A 26,238-nucleotide genomic window follows, 5' to 3' on the forward strand; every position below is an offset into this window, starting at 1 on the left:
ACGGGATCTGAATAAATGACGGTGTGCTATACGTGTGTGGCTGGTCTAAGTTCCTGTTTCCTTCCCTCTTTAAAGCCCTGCTTGATGAGATGAGCCGGTTAGACTCTGACAATGGAAAAGTGGTGGAATGTTGTCCTGTTTTGTGGCTTGTTCTGACACACCTGTAACACACACACACACACACACACACAAAACAGGCTATACTCCTTGCCATTGGCAAATCGTGACATGCTCAAGGTTGTGTAATAGCCTTCATATTTCAGTCCAACTTTTTATCCAAAGAGAGAAAAATACTCCAAGTTTCTTCCTGAAAGAATAACTTACCAGAGAGGTCACCAAAAAGGAAAAGAGACAGGAGCTGTGTTTTGAATTAAAATCCTTATCCTTGGTGTTTACATTTAAATTAGGCACAACTTGTGCTTCCAAAGAAGCTTTTGGTGTGTTTCCACCCAAGAGAAAAGGATCTAATCAAGACTCATTTAACCTTTGCTTGCATATCCAGACCCCCCTTTTTGGGGAACCTAGCCCCCTAGAAGTTTCACCTTCCAGCAGGGGTGGTATTTTGTTTTGAAAACATTGAATCTTTCATGATTTATGATTGGTGGAAAACACACTGACTCGAAAAGTAAGCCAAGAACTAATTCGACCGTCAAGATGTGTTGCCACACCGAGCTAAAATAATCGCAATGCTCTGGGAAAGAAGTGACTGTCAAGCTACAAAATCACAACAGCGAGTCCAAATGTATAACGGGAGAGTTTGTGGTGTAGACAGAACAGATCTAGCCTAAATTCTGAATTGGGGTGTCATCTGTGTACGCCTGCAGCGTCAAACAGGTGTGGCTTTAACAGCAGACGAACTTGTCTAATCATGAATCTTTACACCTAGACTAAAGTCTACATGGTGCAGATAGTCTACCATCATTGTGATAGGCTATGTATGTTATAACAAAAAAAAAAAGGCCCAGCCTGTTGCACGTCTATCCTGAGAACAAAGTAGAAATAAAAGAGTTTATATAAGGCAGTTTGAATCAGGCCTGCACTGTTGTTGTTGTTGTAATATTACCTGGGTGACATTAGCATAGTTTCTATCATACAAGTAAGGCAAGGCAAGTTTATTTATATAGCACATTTCAACAACAAGGCAATTCAAAGTGCTTCACACAAGACATCAAAAGCATCATTTTTCTCTCACCTGTATTATTGTATTACAGTATGTTCATATCACCTCAATAAGTTATCAACCTGTAAAATATGTCCATATTCTGTATATTATCTGTAAACTAGTATAGCATGCTCACTGCACCTTAATCTGTATATTATAATCTGAAGAATATATTTATATTTATAGCATTTATTTATATTTATAGCATCCCATTAATCCAGTATAATGTATACCCAATAATTCACTTTTTTTTTAGTCTACATCTGTAAATTTTGTAATTACTTGTACATAGCACAGATTCTTGCACTTTCTGCTTATTTGCACTTCTGGTGAGATGCCAAACCTCATTTCGTTACTCTATACTTGTATATGTGTAATGACAATAAAGTTGAATCTCAATCTCATCTCTCATCTCATCATGACAGAGGAAAGAAAAGAAACATTAAAATAGAACATTAAAAAAAAAAAAAATCACTGGAATTATTAAATCTAAACATATCTTCAAAATAAAAATAATTCAAATTCAATTAATTGAAATAAATAAAGTAAAAATATAAAAATAGTTAAAAATGTAAAATCTTATTAAAGCTGTTTAATGAAAAGCAGCTGTGAACAGGTGAGTCTTCAACCTGGATTTAAAAGAGTTTCAGCAGACCTGCAGTTTTTCTGGGAGTTTGCTTACAGATAAAGTAAAGGGGGGCTCCCTCCCTGGCAAGTAAAACAGCCTTGGTCACACCCTTATCTAGCTTTCCACCCTCCCGCTCTGCCCGCCATGTTCTGGAGGAGGAGGAGGAGGAGATACGTGTAGCTTGGCTTTAGCTGGATTAGCATTAGCAACACATAGCTTTGGCGGAGGCGCAACAAGCACTCAGAAACGCCGAAAGAAGTGCTCTTTTTTTGGGGGGGGTTTTTTCTTTGGACTTGGCTGAACTTCTTGTATGGTTTTGTACCAGTGGACTTACAGTAGAACCTGACGGATCACAACAGATACATGGTAAGGCTTTCCACACAGTCGAGTTGTTGTTTTTTTTTCTTCCAGGGTTTGTCCTGTAATCCGGCGATGTCTCCACCGAGCACCCGTCTTCAAATGCTAACTTAGCCTAGCATGCTATCGGGCTGTTTTTTGGCACAGAAAAGAAAAGTACGGAGTGTGAGCTCACTGGAATCACCCTGTAGCTGAATATCTTAGCATGGGATTAACTGTGGAATCAAATAATGTAACCCCCTTTTTAGTGTAACTGAGGGATCAACAGTTGATTTCTAAGAGAGGGAGCTAGCTCGGATCTAACTTTTTTGTCGACCCAAGTTTTGTCCTTTTTGATAAAAACAAAAACATTAATGTTAGTTTGGTGGACAGACAGCTGCGATCTAAACTCGTCTTTTTGGGGGCCTACAGTGCGTTGTAATGAATACTTCTAAGGGCAAACTGTGGTTGGGTTAAACACTTTTTTTTTTAAATGTTTCTCAGAGGTTTATCAGTTAGCTTATTTTGCTAACTGAGTCAACTACTTTGCGCTGCACTTGTTAACGATAGCGGTACCTGACTCTTCTCCAGACTCACTTCTCCGCTAAACTATCACCTAACAAGATTTCCACAACCGAATCAGGTGGTTTTAAGAATATTATTTTGGCAGTTTTTCATGGCACAGACAACAATCGTTAGCCACAGCTATGTTAGCATCAGTAGAGGAAACGCCGTGATTTTTTTTGCTTTTTGTTTGTAAAATTTTTGATTTGCTTTAGTTTCCTCTTTTGATGCCTCAACGTCGAGGACTAACATTTCAGATTGTACTTCTGCAAGACATCCAGGTGCTTATTTTTTAGTTGTGGGAAATTGTTTTAGTGCAATTCTTTACCAGTCTGTTTACTCATATCAGTCAGCTAAGTCTGCACAATGTGTTTGGAGATAGATCCAGGCCACTGACAAGGTGTGTGTGTGTGTATGTGTATGTGTGTGTGAATATATGTTTGCAAATATTAAGTTTTCATTCAGAGCCACTTTGAGTCCACCTAAACGTGGCCTGAGATAAGGGCAGGGCTTTGTCTACAGCAGCAGGTTGTCCAAACACACAATATGAGTAAAAAAACACAATGTAATAATAAATACAAAGTAAATAAGTACTAAAAATATCAAAACTAAGAATGTGAATATGTACAACCAGGATTTAACTAAGCATTACTAGTCTTAAATAGGAAGATTAAATATGGAAGATTGAATGTAAATGTGCAAAAACAGAGTTGTAAATGGACAGTATTGACATAAGTTAAAGTGCATGGGTGTAGACATAATAAGCAGAAACTATACAATGTAACGGCGAGTAGACAGACAAATGAAGTGAACATGAGTGCGGGGATAATTTGTAAATTTAAACATGTGCAGAACAACAGAACTGATGGGAATTTCGTCTCTTCGAAGTGAACCATATCACCTGGATCTGCTCACTTTAAAGACCCAACTCTATTACTTTTAAGTGACTTTCATTTAGCAGTACATTCTTGGTTTTCTAAGTCAATCAAATCCAGAAATATTTTTGACCTGTGGATGTTTTGTGCTCACATATCCCTCTGTTATGAGTAAATATTACTTGTATAATCATTCTGAGCCTTTTACCACACCTTTTCATTCACTTTGATATTCAAATATAAGAAAATAAATCAGGCAAAGAAACAGACGGGGTGCATTTATGCTCAGTCTGTCATATTAAGCAACAGATGCATCATCAACATCCTCTTCACTTCCCTGACTTGATTTCTTGACCGACAAGGGAGGACAAAGCAGTGACGACATGCCAATAAGAGGGTGTCTTCTCTTCTCATCTGCAGTGCTTTAGGCTTGATGAAAATCACCTCTAGAAATGTTAAGGCCATTTCAAGGCTTTTGGCAACACATGTTTCCCATTCTTGGGTTAGTCTAGATAAGATTGGTAGTTTGGCTTTTAGGCAGTGACCTAAATATTCCAACAACCGGTGAAAGCCATGATAATTCTGTGGTTGAGCATTTATTACTGATATGTTGCTTTTTTTTGGTGACACACCAATGCAGCACAGAAGAAGAACATTGGTGGTGGAGGAACCAGCTGGATGCCTTAATGTCCCGCTGTTGCCCATCCCTCTCTTTCTAAGACACCATGAAACTGTCACACACACTCACTGTCACACACACACACACAGGCATTGTGCAAGCCGTCTATCTCCAGATCAGCTTTACTCCCTCTGTATGTAGGTCTGGCAAGGTAGACCTGTTCTTTGTGTACTGCCTCTCAAGCCTTAAGCTAATCACAGTCTGTTGAGGTCCTGCCAAGACACACCCAGATACAGGCATAGGTATGTTGTGTTGTCTTTTTGCACCTGACCATTCAACTGTGTGTAGTTCACGGCCCTCTTGACGGATCAGACCTCATGTTACACTGTTGAACCCTGACAAGGCAGATTCACTTAGGCCATATTAATCCTTATCATCCTCTATTATCAAACTCTTCACTGGCATCCCAACAATGCAAGCACCGCAACATCTGCTGTTTATTCTCGGCTGAGCAAGATTTGAACTTCTCCATCGATGCGGTTCTTTTAAGATATCTTTGTCTCACTGATTATCTGTTTGGTTTTTAAAACTGTCATGTCAACCGATGATGCTACCATTTTTTTAATTTTTTTAATCTATGTTGTTTCCAAACCTGGACATTCAGTTATGTCTGTTTTTGACGTGCATGATAGGGCCTCTTTAGTATCTGCTCCAGTGGCTGCGATGTGCGAACGATATGCGTGAAACTGTTGCTGAAATACACCACAGATGCAGAGATCAGCCTGCAGTTCTGGTCTATTTGCACCCATTTTTAGATGCCTCTCGAAAGGAAATGATTCACAGTTGAGCAAGGGGATTTCACCTGTTGATAAGGGCCAGCAAAACACTAGGTGCATTCATACATTCTTGAAATAATTGTGAATTCTTGCTTTCTCTGGCTTTCTTCGTGCAAGAGGGTTTGCTCTGGGCTCAGTTTTGTGGTTTTTTTCATGCAAAGTTACCCAAAGTGCATTGAAAACCTGGGTGTTTTTCTTTTTGAAGCATATTTTAAAAATATATTTTTTAAATCGTCCAAGATCCCAATATTCAATTTTAGTTCTGCTTATCCATTCCAGGAAAGATATGATATGAAAATAATGTCATTTCCCCAGTGTCTTACTTGGTTGACACTGAATCCCACGGTCAGGTTTAAGTTTGTTTTTCTGATGTTGCATGTTATAGTTGCATTAAGATTCTCTTCCCTCACCTTCTGGCTGACTCTGGATTAAAGCCAACTCTTTGGCCACGACATACATGTGTGGTTTGTAGCGTAGTTGCAGGGGAATGTCAGAATTCTAGTCATGCAAAAGCGTCATCAGTCCCTTAGTGTTTATGGTAATAAACACCACCGTGCCAATTAAAGAAGTAGGTTAATTTATAGTGCTTGAAATAGAATATGCAGGAAGATGTCTTTTACCAATTTCCTTTCCCTATACCAATAATAATAATAACTAGACTTATGCAGTGGTTGCTGCTGAGTGCCCCCCAATACCAATGTGATAAAATAAAATCATCCATGTATTTTGGTGGGGAAAAAATGCTGACATTTTACAATGTTTGATAAACATTACACTCTCCACTAACACTGCAGTGTTACTGTTTCTACTTAATTATCTGCATGAAGTTGGGGTTAGCTGATTTGACGACACAGCAGGACATTTGTGGTCAAAACTCACTGCCAGCGATTGGGAGGGGATGATGACGATTGACTTTTATATTCTGTGACCATAGTGCAAGAGCTTTACGTCGTTGCTACTTCCTCCTGAGACCCACTCACCGTCCGATAGGGTTAGCCTCCCGCTGTTAGGGCGATGTGTGAACAAGCGAGCCACAACGATGTCAAAGGCAGCCTGCCTGAAGTTTCTAGACATTTTTCAGGAGTGTATAAGTGAAAACGGCTAGAGAGACTGAGATGGACTCACACATTGGCATGCAGAGAGCAGCAGGTGATTGCTGTTTGGGTTCATCTAAAGCTGCAAAAAGTAGACCCTGAACTAATAAGATGGCGTAATGGCAGTTTGACGAGAAAGACAGGCTCAGTCATTCACATATAATGAACCTGCATTTCTCTTCTCTGGGTCTTTTGGCCTGAGTGATTTAAGCACAGAGGCACTGAAGGAAGGCCGGCTGACAGAGTCTCGTGGTGGGGGTTGTTTCCGGGGGCGTAAAGGAGGTGTGGAGGGGACGGGATGGACGAGACAGACTCTCCTCTCTTCCTCCTGTCTGCCATGGGTGAATAGTTGATTATGGGAGCAGATGTGTCATTAGTTCTGAGACGTATTCATGCGGATGCAGGCCGAGGAGGAGGAGGGCGGCGGCGGCGGCGGAGGAGCCTTAAGATGGGGGGGCCACTCTCCACAGGAATCACATTTCTTTAGTGAATTTAAGGGATGTGCAAATTTGTTTACTGACCCCCGCCACAGCATATATCCTCACACTCCTCATTTCCTCACCTTTTGTTATTCTTACCAGCTGTCTTTCCACGGCAAGAAGACTCCAGAAACAAACACACACATACCAAATTTAACCTAGAGTCACCTTTTACTCTGTTCCTCTCTTCATGAAAACACTTGGTTGTGGGGCCTGTCCGTGCACGCTTGGTACAGGGATCAGATTACTCAACAGGGTAATTTATTGTGGGACTCCCATAGCTTGCAGTCAGATGAGCACTAGGCACAGAAAGATGCCAGCAAACCGTAGCTGCTGATAACATACAACAATATCAGATTTCTGTTCATTTGCTTTTAATGTGAATGGGTGTAATTGTGCCAAGTTGGCTGAATGACAAAGCAAAGAAGTACCAGGATCAGTGTGGGCCTACAACACCAGCTGAATGTGGGGTCCGTCATTGGCTAATATGCCAGTCAATGCACCAATCAGATACCGTAACAGATAGGGTATCGATGTGGAAATGTATATCCTCAACCCTGACTTGTGATACCATGATCGAAATGCTAGTAAATAAGAAATACAGCGCTTTAAAAATATTTTCCTGCCAATTCCCCTCATAGCATCACTACTATATGATCCCTCAGGGTTGCACTATTGACATGAATGTGGGCAACATAAAACACAAGTTAATTGGCCAAAGAAGAAGTTGACAGTAGCATAAAAGAAGACAGTGAATAATGTCGGACAGCTGTGAAAAGAAGTGAAAGGATAAAGCATGATTAGAGAGGAAATGACGCCAAATTGAAAATCATATGAAATTATAGGACTAACTTGCAGTAAATCATCACATAATCGCTGTATCGTGATCTCATTATCAGGGGTCACACATGGTCTTTGCCAGGGGTTCTCAACCTTCTTTGGCTTGTAACCCCACTTGGACTTCACAATACTCTGGTGACTCCAGACATCCAAAACACATACAGAATTTTTATAGATTGTAGTAAAATGTTTTTTTCTGTTTTGTTGCATTTTAGGATTTTTTTTGTATTATTGTGGACAGAGGACGAAAGGCGTGGATGACATTTCTGCACAATAAATGACAGACAGAGACTCTGAAACTGGCTTTGGCCTACAGTAGTGTGTATTCACTATTTTTTTTTTATATACACGACCCCCATTTGAATTCCATGCGACCCCACGTGATCTAGACCTCAAGTACACATGGGGTCAGGACCCCATACATACATATGTGTTCAATATCGGGATAAGAAGCTGTATAACACTTTAAGAATTTAATTTTGCAGCATAATAGACATTTTCTTTCCAGCCCATAAAAACACACACAGTTGTGCACTTTTGGTCATCAGATAAAAGCCAGAAAATAATAATCTGTTTTCATGACTTCATGTTGCATGTGAAACTGACTTCACGCTCAAGTGAGCTGTAGCTGTGTAGGTCGCACAGCTGTGAGTCTCCACACACACACACACACTTTCCGTACTTGTGTGTGTCGATGCTGAAGTGATTAAAGGCTGGGCTGCTGATCTGTTATAACCGGGACAGAGGAGTCATCAGTCTGTCGTCACCAGACTGGAAATGGTCTTTCTCCCCTGCCACCCACCCAGGACTGGAAACACATTGTTACTCAGTCATCGCTCTGTCCTCTTTCAGTATCGGATGTTAATTTATTCTAGTGATGTGAAATTGAAATAAGTAAAGCTGGAGCTCAATTGCCTTCACGTTGTTTTCCTAATCTCCCTTTTTTACCATATGTTTAAGTAAAAAAATAAATCTGGACATAACTATGAAAGATTGTACATTTTGAGAATATTAAGGTACATTAGGTTTTATTTTGAATAACTAAAAGGCCAGTGTAATGGAGTGTTGTTTAATCAATTTGATCTGATAAACTGGCTGCTGAGTAAAAAGAGATGTTGTTTTAACGGCAGTAGCTCAGTCTGGGAGGACTTGGGTTGGGAACGGTTTAAGTCCCAGTTCCGACCAATTCTGGAAATTGGTCTGGTAGCTGGAGGGGTGCCAGTCCATGTCCTGAGCACTACCGATGTGCCCTTGAGCAAAGCACCCACCCATCGCCCCCAACCAGCTCAGGAGCGCTCGTGGGCAGCCCCCTCACTCTGACATCCCTTCTTTAGTGCATGTCCATAGGATCCCGTTTGAAATTCCCCTTGCAGGATCAACAAAGTGTATCTTCTCACCTCTTTATTTATTGATATCGTTGCTCTGAACCTGTAAAAATAACTCTTCTCTTATCATTGGTTTCCATGTTCTCAGTTCTCAGTAAAACTAAAATCTATGGTTCAGGTTACTTTCCGAAACACAAGTTCGTGCCATGAATTATTTCAACACCCTGTCATGTAATCTAGAATTGAGTCAGATTACTGTAAACATGGTTGAGATAAAAAAAAAAAAAATAGTGGAAACACGATTCATCACGCTCACAACAGCCTGTCCCAGCCTCTTTAAATAATGACGGCGGCAGCGTCTGTACGAGTGCATGGATGGAAATGTGTTATCGAAGTGTGAGAGTATGAAACGCATTGTTTGTCTCGTTTCAAAAAGGAAGTCGCTACAGCTGCTTTTAAAAATACGAAGTTATCATCACAATCAGCTTAACAATGTGAGCTTCACAATCTCATTGTTCAGGTGTTGAAAATGTGACTTTTACCCAGAAGTCATATAATTTAAATCAATACATGGTTTAGTGTGTGAAGGAAAGGTGGAGCGAGGCGGACCTGAAGTAGACGGAGTGATTAATCAAACACTGAGCTTTTGACCCTTGCAAATAAGGAGGTGTGTCAGTGTTGCTCCTTAACTTTAGCTTATTGCAGCAATTTAGCTCCTGTGTTTGTATGTAACCTTTCCTGAAACTCTTTTCCTTCCACTAACCTGTCATGTGTGTGTGTCTGTCCTAGGTGATGGCGTGGTCATGTGTGCAGCCGGGGCTGTGTGTGTGGAGATGGTTTTAACAGACGCTGTTTTGGAGGACTCAGGAACACTGCACTGGCCTGGAGAAGCCTCTTAAGCAAACACACACAACACACACACCTGTACAGAAGAACATTTACACACACACACACACACACCACTGCCGTGCCTTGAGAAAGGACACAGGCGCACAGTAGCAAGCAGGCACAGATTGCCTCTCCCCCTACCTGTGTGAGAGTCTACGGTGTGTTTTTTTTTTTTTTTGGTCCGTCTGTCCCATCTCCACCGCCACCATGCCGAGCGGCATCCGGCGGCAGATGAAAAACATGGTGAACAACTACTCTGACGCAGAGAAGAAAGTCAGAGAGGCCACCTCCAACGACCCCTGGGGCCCGTCGTCCTCGCTCATGTCCGAGATCGCCGACCTCACCTACAACGTGGTGGCCTTCAGCGAGATCATGAGCATGATCTGGAAGCGGCTCAACGACCACGGCAAGAACTGGCGCCACGTCTACAAGGCGCTCACCCTGCTCGACTACCTGATCAAGACGGGCTCCGAGCGGGTGGCGCTGCAGTGCAAGGAGAACATCTTCGCCATCCAGACGCTGAAGGACTTCCAGTACATCGACAGAGACGGCAAGGATCAGGGCATCAACGTCAGGGAGAAGAGCAAGCAGCTGGTGGTGCTACTGAAAGACGAGGACCGCCTCAAGGGAGAGAGGTGAGAGCTCTGGAAATTAAATATGAAGAGATACAGTGTTTGAAAACGACAACAGACACTGGAGTCATCTCCTCTTGTAGAACATGACTAGTGCTCTTAATGTGTCACATTTAATCATAACTAACAGAGAAGGGAAACTGTGAATAAAATCTTATACGTAGGGTTTTTTCACTTGGATCAGTCTGTGGCTAGAAACTAAATTACATGATGTATCAACTATTCAGATCATTCTTTGTGACCGCAGTTCCTTAAGCAATGTCACATGAGAGGGAGAGCTGTTTTTAATGAATGTCACAACAGGTGTGATAATAATACCTGTGCTGATAATTCAATTTAACAGCATGATGTCAAGTGTAACATGCAGCCCAAAAAATTTGAATATCAAGGACAAGATCTTTTTCTCTGGTAGTTTATTTGAAACTGTGAAACTTCAATTTAGACCTTCCTGATCTTTGTTTACTGTGTCACGTTCTTCTTATTGGTTGAATCTATTGGCTGTCTACACTATGCTGCTGTGATTTAGTGATGTGTAAAGGTACGGTTGGCTGTGGAAACGCAAGTAATATCAGGGTTTACCGTACCAGACTGTACTGGACCGCTTGGTGAAAACGGGGCTTAATTTACCTATTAACATCTCACTCACTCATTCGAATGGGATTGTACCTGAAGATTGACAGCCCTAATATCTGCCACTGGTCAGAAGTGCAAACAAAGTAAGTGCACTTGAAATTGGCCACACAGTTGATGTGTTTCTCAGGGATTCTCAAAGCTTGAGTTATTCAACCCAGTCTTCTCTGGTTCCATATGAAAATATTGCTGAATAACTGAATTAATGTGAACAATTGTTTTAGAGATTATACATGCACTGGTCTTCTACTTCTACAAGGGCTCCAAATTTGCTATTATACCTTCTGCTTATTCTGTCCTTTTTTGATGCTACAACATAAGATTCTTGACTTGAGCCAAGATTTCTCATATTCTATTTTGTGTTTTTTTTTTCCTGCTAGGTCTCAGGCTCTGAAGACCAAAGAGCGCATGGCCCAGGTGTCCACAGGGAGCAGTCAGATGGGTTTTGGCCGAGGCTCATCTCAACCCAATCTCTCCACCTCATACAGCGAAGAGTACGGCAGGTCGGAGGGCTCACCTGCGTCCTATCACGGCTGTGAGTATGAGCTGATTGCTACCACACAGGCTGCACACACAGGACTTGCACAGGTCTCATTCTGCATGTTTAAACAACCCGTGTCATGCAGAATATTTTATATTGAACTTGCCGTGGGATCAATACGGTATCTATCTGTCCATCTATCCATATATATCTTGTCCTAGTTGTAACTTTGGCCTACATCCTAAAAGCCGCCCCTCCCCCTGCTCCGTCTCTGGCCTGTAGTCCCGCAGTAGGGCTGCATTCCTCAGCACACACACACACACACAGAAGAGGAAGCAGAGTTCACCCCCCCCCCCCCCCGAGCCTCTATCATCCACATGACAGAGGAATCTGCTCCTCTTTGCACTGATACACTCACTCCTCCAGAGAGACAGCAGGGGAGGCTTGCAGGAGCACACAGTGACAGAGAGATACAGCTAGACCGAGATAGCAATGACATATATCTGATAAAAAGAAAGTTAATGGGGGAAAAAGTTTTTTGCTCCAATCTATACAACACACAAACCACACACACACGCTAGCACGCACATACACAATCCTTCTAAAGCCCCTTTCACACATGCATTCCTGAAAACTTCTACAAGATTTACTGTGTCAAAGCCATGTGTAATTGGATGTACGTGCATGCAGACATTTTTACTAGTGAGCTGGCAGGGCAAAGTTGGGAATGAAAAATGTGTCCGTTTGTGTTTACATGTAGCTCACCTTGAAAATTCGGGAAACATTTTCAGGAGTTTTGTGCATGTGTAAAAACACCATCGCTGTTGGAGGCATGACAGAAAATCTATGTTTAAGAGCGCTTTGAAAAGATAATCAAATCTTGAGGCGATGTCAGGCCAGCAGGCAGTTTGTTTCGGAGAACAGCACCATGGTGACTTATGCAACTTCATCAGATGAAGTTTCTATTCACATAAGAGGTTCTGGAGATAAGTCTTAATTGCTGATGTGTTGGAAATAATCGAATTTGACAGAAAGGTGGAGTGTGAGAGTTGAAAGACACAGAATGTGGTAACACAGAGGGACGGAGTGGAAGAATGGAGTAGTTAAAATGAAAGACTGAACCTTGGGGCCTCCTTTCCTTTACATCCCCTGACCCCCGGTCCTTTGTACACTGCAGGGTGGATCTGTGTCTGTGTAGTTTCAGCCCGAATCTATGTCACATCTCTGAACCTGTGGCTCCAAATTCTTGCATGCATGTTTTGCTTTAATGTGCGTCTCGGAGGAGGAAGCTCCTGCTGCTGAGTCGTTAGTTTAGATAACATAAAAAGGTAACCGGCCTATGGGAGCGAGGCCGGAGTGTCAATGTAGGCGTTGCCAGGCAGAATTTTTGGGATTCCAATCTCACTTATTGTCCAAACGGGGTGTGATGGAATGAGCATGAAAACTTTTTCTGTTAGTGTTGAAAGTTCTATTAATCCCTCCGAGCCCAAAGAATCTGAAAGGGTCTGAAACTAACTGAAACACACTTCATGTCATTATTTTAATTGTCAAATATTCCACATTTTCTTTCTTCAGTCTTTATTTTGTTGTACTGTTCCATCTCTGACGTAGAAAGATCAACATGTTTTGAGAGATTTAAAAACCTTTTTTAAATCTAAATTTAAATTTTCTTTCTCTACATCATTTTATTTGGTTACTTTTCCAACTCAGTTTTTCACTTCAGCTGTATGAAACTAGTATCTAACCCACACGCACCTGTGTGTCTGTGTACTTTCATTAACCTTTGTGTCTGTGGGTGTGCAAGGCCCTTCATCTGTATCCTTCAGCTGTACTTCCCCTGAGGTTTTTGAGCCAATGGTACTTGTTGGTGGTTCATCAATGCCTTTTCATGTTCTGGGTAAAAGTTGACATAGTTGAGTGTTTTCAAAGACGAGCTTGAGGTCAGTAAGTAGACTTCAGAGATAGGATCCTAGTTCAGCAAAGTACACGGGAGCACAGACAAATATGAAGAGTAGGAGAATTATTTTTGTTTGTCAAATCTTTCAAAGATTTAGTTTGTTTTGTCACTCAACAGGTTCCTAACAGCTTCTTGATTCGTTATCTATTGAGAGATGAGACAGAGTGTCTGCAAATGTGGGGGACAGTTTGTGGTTCATACCCTAGAATAACAATTCTCAGCAACATTATCGACTACATACATCTACCACAGATGACAACAGTGGCCATTAATACATTTCACTTTATCCATCACATCCAAAGTGTTCTCTCTGTTCAGAGCTGACAGGTTTTATACGCTTAAGTGTGTTGGATTGTAGCGTACACTTGTTTTAAAAGCACCTCAGCTCATCAACTTTATCAATAGGGTAGAAAGAAACAGGTCTAGACTGTACTTTTTGTTTTATTATCTACAAAGACTCAACAATAACAAAACAGAGAGCGACAAACAACAACAATAGATAAGATAGATTTATAGCTACAATGCCTTTTATAATGGTAACAGTATGTGTGGAATAAGCAGGAATAACAATGTAAGATAACACTGATCATTTGCATGTTAGCATCAGTAACTATAATGATAAAGAAATGAGGAGGGCTGAATAATGCTCAGGGATTCCGATGAACCATAAATGGTATATTCCCACGGTGGCAGGCAAGAAAGAAGTGTGTTTGAGTTGGCTTTGAGTTTTGTTTATTGTCCTTGGGACTTGCTGTTTTCACATTCTGTTCTGTGTGTCACTGGGTTGTCAGTTTAGTCTTTCTCGAGGCTCTGTGGTTTAAAACTGTTCCAAGATAGGTGGACGATGTGACTGTTTGAGAGAGGGGTTAAAGGCTGGTCTCAGCTTCACCCTGCCTGTTTCTAGATTGAGAGAAGGTTAGAGTCAGCATTTCCTACATGGTGACCACCGTCGTTGGGCTTCAAAATTTCCCTTCAGTAAGCGATGGGTGATGTCACTGATTGTATCCAAGTTGTATACAGTCAATGAGAACTATACTTTTTCTCTGCTAACTGGCTCTGCCTCTTATATACTGTAGTTTCTGTCTCTCTGGAGCTGGATGAATTTTACACAAAGAAACAAGTTTTGCAGGGTTACATTGTTTCTGCTTGTAGATGATGATTAAGGCAAGTCTATTGTCCCACCAGCTGGCCAAACTCGCCTTTACCCCGGGTACTTTGAAACACTTTCCCTTGGGACGGATTAGCTAAAACATTTGAAAAGGAGCAAGTTTGGGCAGGAAAGCAGTTAAGACTCATCAGTTTTTGTAGAAAATGCATGTTAATGTCTTCCTGGTTTTATGAGTCATGCAGAAATGTGGCTGCTATTTAGCTTCTCAAGTATTCATTTGGCCTCCCCTTAAACTGTTAAAAGAAATGTAAGAATGAGCTTTAAAGAGTTATTGGCACCTTTTCTCTTTCTAATATCAACACCGTTATCGGCCCCAGAAATAACATATCGGTCGGGCCCTAATTGGTTCCAATCAAAGAAATAAGAATATTTACTCTGGTGTTCATTCATATCTCATTAACTTGACATCTTTGACATACAGTTGTTTTGACCAGGCGGGACGATTTCTGTCAAAATGTTTTGAAGTGACTCAAGCCACCCTGTTTGTTTTAGTTATGTTGTTTTAGTCGCTGCTCTAGGGTCCTACAATATATTTGTCTTGATCCATTTTGCATTCAGAATACCTAAAATGATGTCACATTATAAACCAGATCAACATGACTTGATGAGCATTGTGTAATTGGAATTTGGGAGTGTCCACATCAGCCGCAGAGCATTTCATGACTGGTCCTAGTTGTTGTAGGCAGAGAAAGATGTGAAGAGTGGATATTTGTAAGGAGGAAGGAAAAAAAAAAAGAATGAGAGGAATTGTCGAAGTTTAGCGGCTCAGTTGATAGAGTCGGTTGTCAGAAGTTTGGGGGTTTGATCCCCAGCTCCTGCTAACCCTAACCCTGACATTTGGTGTAAAAGCGCTTTGAGTAGACGGTAAATTGACTTGTAGAGCGCTTTTCTATTCTTCCATCACTCACACGCACACACACGCACACACACACACACACACACACACACACGCACACGCTCGAGGCTGGACGGCTGAGACATGGTGACGCAGATAAGGTGACATCACAGACAGAAAAGTCCAGAGTTGCAGTAGATGATGCGGTGATGTCAGTGTGTGTTACTTGTCATCAATTATTACACCACTAACACAGCAGTCACTTTTTTTAAATACACTATGAGTTTAAGAACACACCCTCACAAACCTCAGTGAACAACTTTAAGTATTGTATCTTTTACAATAAAAATAGGGGCGGGGAGGGGTGTGTGTGTGTGTGTGTGTGTGTGGGGTGGGGTGGGGTGGGGTTGTGTTGTGTTGTGTTGTGTTGTGTGTCTGCCACATCCGTGTCTGTGTGTACGTCCGGGTGCCACATGTTCACATCTAATCCAATTAGCTGAATGAACCTGTCATCCTTCACAGGCTCTCTGAGGGCCTCTTCTGTGATGATGATGTGAGGCTCCTTTATGTGATAATATGGATGTTTGTATGTGCTTTGGTTTAGCCCATTTTGCCAGGGATGTTAACATGTGTTCTGTATCGGTCCCTCAGCCACATCCCCAAACGCAGGTTCGGAACTGGAGCAGGCCAGACCTCAGACCAGCGGAGAGGAAGAGCTGCAGCTGCAACTTGCTCTAGCCATGAGCAGAGAGGCTGCAGAGCAGGTACATACACTCACAACACATGCTACATGGTTATTTGAACACCACCTATTTGTGCAAAAAATTCCCTCTTTCAACTTTAATGAGAATAAAACCATTTTGACACGCGCAGAGTTGACCTGCTGGTCTAGTCTGCCAGAAGTAGTAGAAAAGAACCTGTGCTGAGATCAGATCCACTTTGCTGTTTTGGCTTTTAGTCCTTTGAAAAACTGACTTCTGACCTGTTTTTGATTTTGTTGAGGATTCGGTGTTGCAGCTTTCTTTTTTTTTGCACTTCTGATTGTGATGTTTACATGAAGCACTATATTCTGATCAGACTATGATTCTGAGTATCAGTTGTGCATGTAGCAACATAGCAACTGTTTGGCACTATGCTCCGTTATCCTCATCAGCTATTGCTATATGACCCGTAAAGAATTGAATCGTATTAAATTGAAGTATTTGTATCGTAATGAATACAACCCACATTACTGTGCTCTGGGTGTGTGTTAAGGAGGACCGCATCCGCAGAGGGGACGACCTGAGACTACAGATGGCCCTGGAGGAGAGTAAGAAAGGAGGCTCGGACTCTGCAAAGCTACCCAAGAAGAAGAAAGAGGTAAAACACACAGACAAAGAGTCTCGAGTGACTCAGTTATCCCATTGTTATGACCATGCTCCTGAAATAGTCTCGAGTCTCCTCGTCCTCGCCTGTGTCTGCTGCTTCAGGAGCAGAAATGAAACCTCTAACTGGCAGCAGGCTGCCTCGTCGGCTCATCATTATTCTGCCTGAATAACGGGGCTGACTGCAGTCTGAGGACATGCAGAGCTAAAGTGATTCTGCGTTTCAGCTGCGTGACTATGGCTCATGTTTTTTTCTGTAATGACAACTGTCAGTATGTATGAACTATTTTCATGCTGTAGAGAATAATGACCAACAGGCAGATTGTCCTTCCAGATGATCTTTTCTACTCTCCTATTTTGTCCCCTTTTTTTCCCCGCCTTCTTTCCACCCTGTCGCTCTCTGTCTTCCTAATCCTCTCTCTCCGTCTTCTAGCCTCAGTCGTCTTTGATGGACCTGATGGATGTCCCAGAGCCCGGGGCCACTGCTGATCCCTGGGGTGCTCGGGGTGCTGCTGCAGCGGCACCATCAGAGGACCCGTGGCAGCCTTATGGTAAACACACACACACACACACACAGGGATGTATGCCCTCACTGGAAACGGTCACATCAAGGAGAGCTGCACAGAATGGTGAAATTATCAATAGTTTGATTATGATGATACAAGCTCTGTTGATTTCACATTTGATTGAAAAGAAACAAATCTCTGGAAACAAACAAGATCCAATCCAATCAGATCTTTAAGCCAAAGCTGTTGTAAGGAAAAGACGACTGGAAGTTGATTGAATAGAGCTGCTGCTGTTATTGAAAACAAAGCAGTGTATCAGATAGACACTGTTATTTTCTGAATGTTTCACAGCTGATATGATCTGTTATCATCTATCTATGATCTCTGTCTTTTCCTGTCTGATCTGCCCACTGTCACACAAGCAGCATTGAATATTCTTCTTGACACAGCAGACTGTTTTTTTTCGCATGACCTTTTTTTTTCATCTCGACACACGTCTTTTAGAGTTTGTCACACACAGAGAGAGACCAAGAAGATTGAATTTAGTGTTTCATGTAAGGAGGTTGGCTGGTAGCTACACAGCAACTTTCCATTGTGGATGAACAGAAATGTCCCAAACATAGTCGAAAAATAAGAAATTGGAGAGAGCAGATTCTCTGCAGATACACACTAGTAGATAATATGCAATTGTGAGGGAATATTTAAAGGTCACATCTTGTCCTCATTTTAAACCAGTTTAGATAAGTCTCAGAGCTCCCCCAAACATGTCTGTGAAGTGTCTTGCTATAAATCCACTCTCCTATAGTTTATCATGCCTATAAACCGCTCTATTTCAGCCCTGCTCAGAACAGGCTGTTTCTGTAGCTTTAAATGCAAATGAGCTGTGTTTGACCACGCCCCCTCTCTGGAAGGGCTTGAATGGCTCAGGCTTTCTTGCACCATGCCCTATTTGTTTAGGGTGAGAAGGCAGACTCAGAGGGCAGAACAAACACCTACCAGTGGGAGTGTCGCCCACCTGGGGGAGGGGTTACTGACCTTTTGTGATGTCATAAAGGGAAAACCTCTAAACGGCCTGTTTGAGCACACGTTTTCTGAAAAGTGGAGCAGGAAAAAGATGGAGAGGACTCTAGACTTTTCTCCTATCTGCTGGGTTTGTAGACAGATTAGAGACACATATTAGTGTTAGAAAAATATGGTCAAGTGTTTTTTTTTTCCCAATATGTGACCTTTAATAGAAGTGTAGTCTAAAAGGAGTGTGCTTAGAAAGAATACAGACAGTTTGAGATATTAAGTAAATTGAGATAGTAGACTTAAATGTAGGTTAAGATGTTTCAGGTAATTGCTACTCATTTTGCCTTCAGTTTTTATGAACGTTTCAAATGTGTGGGAGTGTGTTCGAGCACTGTGTGTATGTTATTAAAAACAGAATTGGGTGTCTAGGATTTCCTGTAATCATAATTTGGTTTTTTTTTTTTTCAGTATGGTAGTGGAGTTTAAAATTCAGGTTTAGTGACTAATCCTAGTATTCACACACTGACTGTCTTTGTTGCGCACTATCTGTGTGAGCAGTCAGTTTTTTCCCTGTTTTTGTTGTTTGTGTGTGCATGATGTCTCGGCCCTCCACCTGCAGCTCGTGGGACTGTGACTCCTTGTGAAATAGGAATGCTGCTCCACTTGCCCAGCAGCATTACTGCACGGAGAGGAGAGGAGGGGTGGGTGGGGGGGGGATGTTAAAGGAAGATGCGGTGAAGAAAAAGTAGTGTGCTGAGAAGGAAAGAAGCTGTGGGGAGATATAGAAGAACTTTCAAAATGGCTCATATCAAATGCATGCTTGCTATTTTACCTCTATCCTGCTGTCTTCCTCTTCCTCGTCCTCCTCCTCTGCCACCTCCTCCTCTTCATTTCCAATCTGAATCCATGCAAACCTCCCACCCCCTCCCCAACGATGAACCTCTCCCCTGCTTCCCCCAGGGTCTGCCCCTAAGCCAGCTGCCCCAGTGGACCCATGGGGCGCTTCTCCTTCTGTCCCACCCATGAAGAGCACTGATCCCTGGGCATCAAACTCCGCTCCTGCTTCTGATCCCTGGAGCTCTGCTGCCGCCCGCCCTAAGACTTCGAACGCAGGTGACCACCAGGGAGATGTCATTATCAGTCAGTCGTTAGGGCCTTTACAAAAATGTACCACCACAACTGTACCTCCACACAGAAAAGATTGAAATAGAGATCTGTTGTTTGCATGCTTTCACTTGCTTATTGTATTCATCTCCCCCTTTTTAGTTTACCAAAGTATCCACACTCATTCACGCTTGTGTTGTCCGTTTCCATCCGTCTAAATGTCTTTATTTGGTTGTTTTTTTTTGTCTGTGTGTATGCGTTGTCCCCTTTCAGGTAGCTTTGACCTGTTCAATGCATCCAACGGTACGTCTAAAGAGGACTTCTCTGAGTTTGACAGCCTGCGCTCCTCCTCCTCTGTCCCCACTGGTACTCACCCTTGTCTTCGTCTCTCTCTCTAATAATTACACGGAGTCTGTGTTTCTTTGTTTTTGTCCCCCACCCCCCCCCCCCCTCCTCAAGTGTCTGAAATAATTCCCCGTCTGCAAAATAGAAGTTTCAGCGGGGCCACAGACACGTGACACATTGTCTTGTCTATTTTTTGTATGTAGATGTCACCAGACGTGAGCAAAGACTTTTAAACAGCAGGAGTGTTGATGCCATCACATGCTGCAGGAAATCACACTGAATTGAAAAAAAAAATAAAGAAGGTGTTTGCTCCAGTCTGGTCCCATATCAGTGTGGTGTACTCTAATGCTGCATTTACTGTATGTGTTTAAACAATATTAGACCTGTACCATCCAGTTTATTGAATCCCTCCGTTGTGATCTAAAAAATCACTCAAAGGGTTCCAGTGAACAGTCTGGCACAGGTCTTCAGTGTTTTTTTTCCCTTACACGTGGTGAGGTTGTCTCTTGGTGTTGGGAGGGGGACACTGGCGTCTGGAGTTTTTCTTCCAGTTGAACACAAACATTTCTGATATATTCAAAGTAACAAGGAACAAAAAGAACCGTACAAAGTCAGTCAATCTTTTTGCTGATGCCCTTGTTACTTTAGTACAGGCTTTACATGAGCATTAAGCTTTAGTAATTAGAATATTTCTGATAGCCATACCAGTATCGTAAATGCTTCTAAAACCTGTCTAAAAAGCAGGATCAGACCAGAAGATATACTGAGCTGATGAATACTGATCACTTAGCATAATTTAACTTCAATCGATCCCTAGTCTCTCCAAAACAGTAGCCACCACAGCAAGCTGAGCTTTACTCCCTTCATAACCGTGTCATGATTGTGACTGGTGACCACTTTCCGACTGCAGTGCTAGCAGGAAATGTTCATTTTAACAATTAAACGTTTAAAAAAAAAATAATCTGTTTTTTTTCCACTCTTCAGAAGAAACAAGAGCAGCAGGTCTGAGGCGCTCCAAGCTCAAGCTTGACGTTTTGCCTTCTTCCATTGTTTATCATCCCTGAGGTGTTTCATCCTCTTCAAAACAAATGTAAACAGATGTCAAAAAATCAGCGTCTCTGCAGAACAAAGTGAGAGATTTGTGTCAAACAAATTTCCACCGTGCAGAGTAGCGATGGATTCCTTTTTTCCATTTGATTAGCCTCATTGTTTTGGCTTTGCTACATCTACGTTTTGGTTTGGACGAGGCCGTTCCCTCATTTGACATTCTGTGTTTGTGTGTGTGTGTTTGTGTTTGTGTTTGTGTGTGTGGCAGCTGGCATGCCAGGTTTGTGAGTGTCCCTGTGCGGGTGCATTAATGAATGTCTCTACTGCCGTCTAACTGCTGCTTGAAAAAACAGCCAGACTGTCTGGCTCTGATGTGCTCTCATAAAAGCATCCTCTGATCATTTTATTGCATCAACTCTTCTTAATTTCCCGGTGACTGTGGATGCTCACGTATCTGTGGGTGCTGCGTTTGGTTGTACTGACATGCTAGTGACAAATCAGAGCATAATATGACACTCACATTTTCAATACCCATGGAAAGTCGACGCTCATTTCTGAGATGTAATGATGCCTTCAGGTGACGGCTATGTTGGCAACGCTCTTTCTATGTATGCAAGAAGTCTCAGTGTTCTAACAATTCTGTTTCCTCAAAGAGATTTTCAGTTCCAGCTACTCACCGGTGAAATACAACCGCTCTCTGTTCTTAGGTGAAGGGGCCATAGCGTCCTCAATCCCCTCCCAAGTCAGTCTCGCCAGCAGCGGCAGCCTGGACCTCTTCGACCCACTGCCCTCCTCCATGTCCGGCATCACAAACCCGACCAGAAAGACTCCGGAGTCCTTCCTGGGTCCCAACGCTGCCCTGGTCAATCTGGACTCTCTGGTGACCAAACCAGCCCAACCCGCGCCCATCATCAATCCGTTCTTGGGTTCCACTGGTGCGCAAGATGGTATGTTAGAGTATCTTATCTAATATTAACTTTTTTTTAAACTAAATGCAAAGACTGGCTATTTTAAGGAGGTAAATTAAGGAATACAGGATAACACAAGTATAGATAAGATAAAGAAGTGTGCTAGCCTGGCTCACTTATCTGCACAGTGAAATGCTGAATCATCGCTCTTGCATTGTCTTGTTGAGCTTGATTCAACTACATTTCTTTTTTGTAAATTGCCAATATAATAATAGAAGTGTTAATCTGGAGCCAGAGTCCTGTAGCTGTAATTCTTCACCCGTCTCTACTCAGGTGGCTCTGCTCCAGCTCAAGCAGCCCAAGCCAACCCATTCCAGCTGAGCCAGCCCGCACCTCCCACCCTCAACCAGATGCGGGTCAGCCCCATGCTCTCTGCCTTTGGCGGCATGGCCGAGCCGATGAACCTGGCCTCCTTGCCCGCTCAACCCATCGGCATGGTCCCCCTGGCAGGCATGGCCCCCATGGGTCGCTCGATGCCTGGGATGGGCGCTGTCGGAGCCAACGCCGGGATGACTGCGGGGATCCCAGCCTCCATGTCCATGCCCCAGCCCCTGATGAGCCTGCCGCCACAGGCCGGGACGCAGCCCACTGGAACCACCAACCCCTTCCTTTTGTGAGGGCGGGGAAACTTGCACCAGAGTACACCCTCCCCCCCCTTTTTTTTTTTTTTACCTTCTTTTTCTTTCTCTCTCTTCAACTTTGGCTCCTCAAGAAGCTTCAGAATAAACAAGGAGATGTCTTATCCCATTTCTTCCTCCGTAACCAACTCCTCACCAGGTCCTTGTCCCGGCCTGGCCTCCTCCTACCTTAACACACTCCCTTACTCCTCCCTCTCGTCTTCTCTAAATGCTACAAGCTGCCTAGTGCTGTGTGTTCCATACTGATCTGACAATGATGTTGATGACCACAAACGGTTTGCATCTGTCTACAGACTTACAGAGACACTGTGGTGTTTACAGTTTTTTTTTTTTTTTTTTCCCCCCCACAGAGGCGAGAAAAGGACACAGTCTCTCCTCCCTGTCCTGCTCACATTCACTCGCCCCCTCTCCCTCACTTCTCCCGTCTAGGATTGCTCCTTTTTTTCCCCCCCTCTTCTTCTATGGTGGGGGGCACAGGAGATTTTGACTGTACTAACGCCAGGATCTTTATCTCTTCACTAGAGCTAATCTTTTATAAGCCCTGTCAGCTGGTTTGTGTGTGTATGTGTGTGTGTTTGTCTGGGAGCAAGCGAGTGCACATCTCAGTACTTTTACACTGTGTATATTCCAGTGGGTTTCACTCACACACACTGGAGTAAGAATGAGAGATGGACAGATGTGTTTTTACTCTTGTTGTGTGTGTATGTGTGTGAACGTGTGTGTGTAACTAAGCAGGGATTTTGCACAATTTCTTTCTCCTATTTTCTTCTTTCCTTCTGCGACTGTTGGGCTCACCGTTACACCTTAGCTAAGGGAGGGAGACGACCACACCGCCTCTGCTCTTGGTACCACTCAGTCACAACTCTCGCCTGGTCAATTCCGTCAACTTGGACCCTCTTTTTTTTTTGCCCGTCCCTCCACAGGAACTTCAACCAAGCAGGGGGTTTGCGGGATAGACTATGAACATTATCAGAGGAGACAAACCTCTTGAACAAGGGGTTGCAAGCAAACGCAATTTTTGTTTGTATGTCTGTATGTGCTCATGCACCATGCAGCAGGCATACTGTTAATGCTCAGATACTAACAGCTACATGTTGGTGTCTCTGTCAGTGAGTCTCCCCCCCCCCACCAAGTGTGAGTTAAGAGGAAAAAGACATGAACTGTGACGGCATCACTATTTAGCCAGCTGAACATAAGGATGCAGAAAGGCATCATGGGACAGTTTTTTTTGTTTGTTTTTTTTTTGTTTAGTTTGTTTCTAGGTTCAAAGGGAAAGAGGGTGGGCTGTGTGTGGGTCTGTGAGTGTTTGCGTGAGAGATACGTTTAGCTTCCAAGTGTACTTTAATGAGAAAGTGTTTCAGTCTCTCCATAAGTGGAAAAAAAAAAAAAGCGATTTAAGTTTCTGAAGAGCGAGTCAAAACGGGCGTAATGTAGACATCCGCAGCCTTAACTGTGTATGCGTGTGCAACCATATACAATCACAGTGTTCCTATGGTTTAAAGAGCATGTTAGCCACTCGGTACCATGAGCAGAGTTTTACCTCTGAGTGGATTTACGGGGCTAATCTCTCCACAAGAACATTATCTGGCACACACATACACTCACACGGGGTTATTCCAGTATCGGTCTTTTGATAGCACAGGGAATCCTGCAGCAGAACACAGCTGAACATGTCATGTAAACAAGCAGTTGTTTATTTTGTGTTACTATTTTTGGTGTTATTTACACATTAGATGTAAATCCAAGCCTTTTTTTTTAATTTTATTTTATTTTCTAGAGTTTTGGGGCTGTGTAATAGCTAAGCCATGTATCATTGTCGTTCTCTTTTTACGAGTTTCCTTTTTTGTTATTCTTGTTTTTGTTTTTCACCCTGGGTTAGGCTTTTGTCATTCTCTTCTCTTAGAAGCACAACTCTTACCAAAGTCATAGCGACTGTGATTTCTGAGGATGTCATAATTGGAATAGTTTTGTTTATAAAAATTCATGACTCCATTGTTAAAATTTAGGTTTTTTTAAAATATGTATTTTCAGAGCCCTTTGTGCAGAAGGTCATGGAGGAAAGTGTTACTTTTGGAACATTTGGATGTTAGCACATTTACTGACAACAAGCTAAAATTTCGGTGGGTTGGTTAAATACAGACGACAAACTGTGCCCGGTGTAGACCGCTCTTCTCTGTAGCCCGCTCTCTTCAGCTGTGATTATCACTGCCAATGTTATTACTGTGGAGGTTTTTTTTTCTTCTTCTTTTGGTGTGAGTTGACGCCCTCTCCTGGTGTACTGTGGTATTGTAGCTACATTGCGGGACCCATGATATTTCCACTAAACGCAGACCTTCATTTCTCTCAGGCAAAAGGAGGGGCAGCTCCATCTGTGTGTATGATTTTGATGATGCTGATGAAGATGATTTTTATGCTGGGGAAAGGGGGGGGGGGTGGGGTGGTAAATGGACGTGACACTGACTTGCAAACCAGCATACATTTTTATCTCAACTAAATATATGCAAAAATTGGAGTTTGGAAAAAGAAAAAAGATCGTTAACGCTTGATGTGTTTTGCAAGGTTAGATTTGCTAATAAATGTCGTGCTAATTGAAATGCTACTATGATTTCTGGCTAAGACACACGTCACTCTCTCACTGGCCTTGATTTCACTGCAGCCTGACCTTTAATTTCACTCCAGTGATTGTTGAAAAGGTTGAGGTAGCGATGCATTGAAAAAAGGTTGCAACTTTTACTGTCTTGAAAACAAACTCAGCACTCCTAAGCCGTCAGATGACACTGAAGTCAAACACTTTTTCACAGTCGTTGCTATGGTGCAGTGAAATGTGGCCTGTGTAGCGAGCTCCTCTGCGTGTCTCCATGTATTTGCTATGCTTTTATCACGAGGACTAACTGACCTTATGGACTGTCCGTCTTTATATGCATAAACAGCCTCCTCTAATCTTTTCCACGTCTGTCTATTTACCCTTCTCATAGTACTGGGAGCAGGCTGCTTTTTTTATTGGATACATGCTCAACCTGTTGGCATTATAACTGTATAATATAATTTATCATTTGTACTATTGTAACATACTGTTCCTCTGTATACCTTATTATTCTGTGTAATGGGTTTTTGTAGGAAAAGTCACCGTGGTATTTTAACGGCATCTAAACAAATGAACGCAGCAGGCCACACCCTGTTGGATGAGGACGACTGTAGCTGCATCGGTTCAAAATAAAATGTGTATCACTTCAGCTCTGTAACTCCAGTGTGTGTGTGTTCTTGTATTTGTTGTTGCTCAGTTTATTCAGCTAAGTCCACAGTTATTATTTTTTTAAAAAAAGCAAAAAGCTGCATTAAGTAAAACAAGTTGAAGAACATTTTTTGAAATCATTTTTGAAATAATCTTAGTGACAAGACACTTTTTAGTTTCTTTCATTCATTTCCATACAAACACATGCATTAAAAGCCATTAATAAATCTAAAACTAGAGTAGTGTTCTTGTTTTGGTCTAAGAAAAAAAAAAAAAAAAGGAGTCCTTGATGGGGAATAAAAAAGTAGAAAAATAAGCAAGTTGTGTTAAAAGCAGTCTTTTGTCATTAGACTTCGTGTTATTGATCCTCTGTCGACCAGCCGGATGTGACCGATTGTGTGTTAGCAGGGCTCGATGGTCCTGTGTCGTAGCCAAGTTTTTTCATGTCTTTAGTCATGATGTGAAAGGAGACGTTGACGAAGCCTTGGGAGCGAACACGCGTCACTGCAACACAATAATTCACAATATTAAAGGAGTTGTGAGAATGTATCAGTCTTAAAGCATAAAAATTACAAATCATAAATTTATGTAATGTCTTTATAATCTACAGGAACTGAAGTTGGTTGTTCATTAAAATTATCATGGAATTTACCCAAATAAATGAAACATTCACC

General features: G+C 42.3%; 2 protein-coding genes across 6 annotated transcripts in view; one reads left to right on the top strand and one right to left on the bottom strand.

Annotated features, from left to right (window-relative positions):
• The window catches only part of b9d1 (B9 protein domain 1), a 310,365-nt gene that overhangs the window by 279,984 nt on the left and 4,143 nt on the right, over positions 1-26,238 (bottom strand). For 2 of the 3 annotated variants that reach the window (XM_061026939.1, XM_061026938.1), the window contains exon 7: positions 25,200-26,068. In XM_061026939.1, coding sequence (XP_060882922.1) covers positions 25,923-26,068 — 146 coding nt within the window. In that variant the 3' untranslated portion in view covers positions 25,200-25,922. Of the gene's footprint in view, positions 1-25,199; positions 26,069-26,238 lie in introns of those variants that run through there. The other variant, XR_009665755.1, reaches the window with a different exon arrangement.
• epn2 (epsin 2) lies at positions 1,948-25,565 on the top strand. Of its 3 annotated transcripts, none has more exons than XM_061026933.1 (10): positions 1,948-2,156; positions 9,548-10,281; positions 11,289-11,443; positions 16,001-16,113; positions 16,604-16,708; positions 17,147-17,264; positions 19,191-19,343; positions 19,608-19,700; positions 21,434-21,673; positions 21,968-25,565. In XM_061026933.1, exons 2-10 carry the CDS (start codon positions 9,854-9,856, stop codon positions 22,309-22,311), a joined length of 1,749 nt encoding a protein of 582 aa, XP_060882916.1. In that variant the 5' UTR covers positions 1,948-2,156; positions 9,548-9,853; the 3' UTR covers positions 22,312-25,565. The 3 variants fall into 3 exon arrangements, with proteins under 3 accessions (XP_060882916.1, XP_060882917.1, XP_060882918.1); XM_061026934.1 differs by having other exon boundaries at positions 19,608-19,637; XM_061026935.1 differs by lacking the exon at positions 19,608-19,700 and having other exon boundaries at positions 1,949-2,156.

This window comes from Labrus mixtus, chromosome 20 (genome assembly GCF_963584025.1).
Source record: "Labrus mixtus chromosome 20, fLabMix1.1, whole genome shotgun sequence".
NCBI classification, from domain to species: domain Eukaryota; kingdom Metazoa; phylum Chordata; class Actinopteri; order Labriformes; family Labridae; genus Labrus; species Labrus mixtus.

What these genes read in the sequence shown, in the direction of transcription:
- epn2 (XM_061026933.1), top strand. Translation starts at nt 9,854, where the DNA reads ATGCCGAGCGGCATCCGGCGGCAGATGAAAAACATGGTGAACAACTAC. An exon ending in GGACCCGTGGCAGCCTTATG is followed by an intron (nt 17,265 to 19,190) that starts GTAAACACACAC and finishes TGCTTCCCCCAG; the next exon opens with GGTCTGCCCCTAAGCCAGCT. An exon ending in CTCCTCCTCTGTCCCCACTG is followed by an intron (nt 19,701 to 21,433) that starts GTACTCACCCTT and finishes CTCTGTTCTTAG; the next exon opens with GTGAAGGGGCCATAGCGTCC.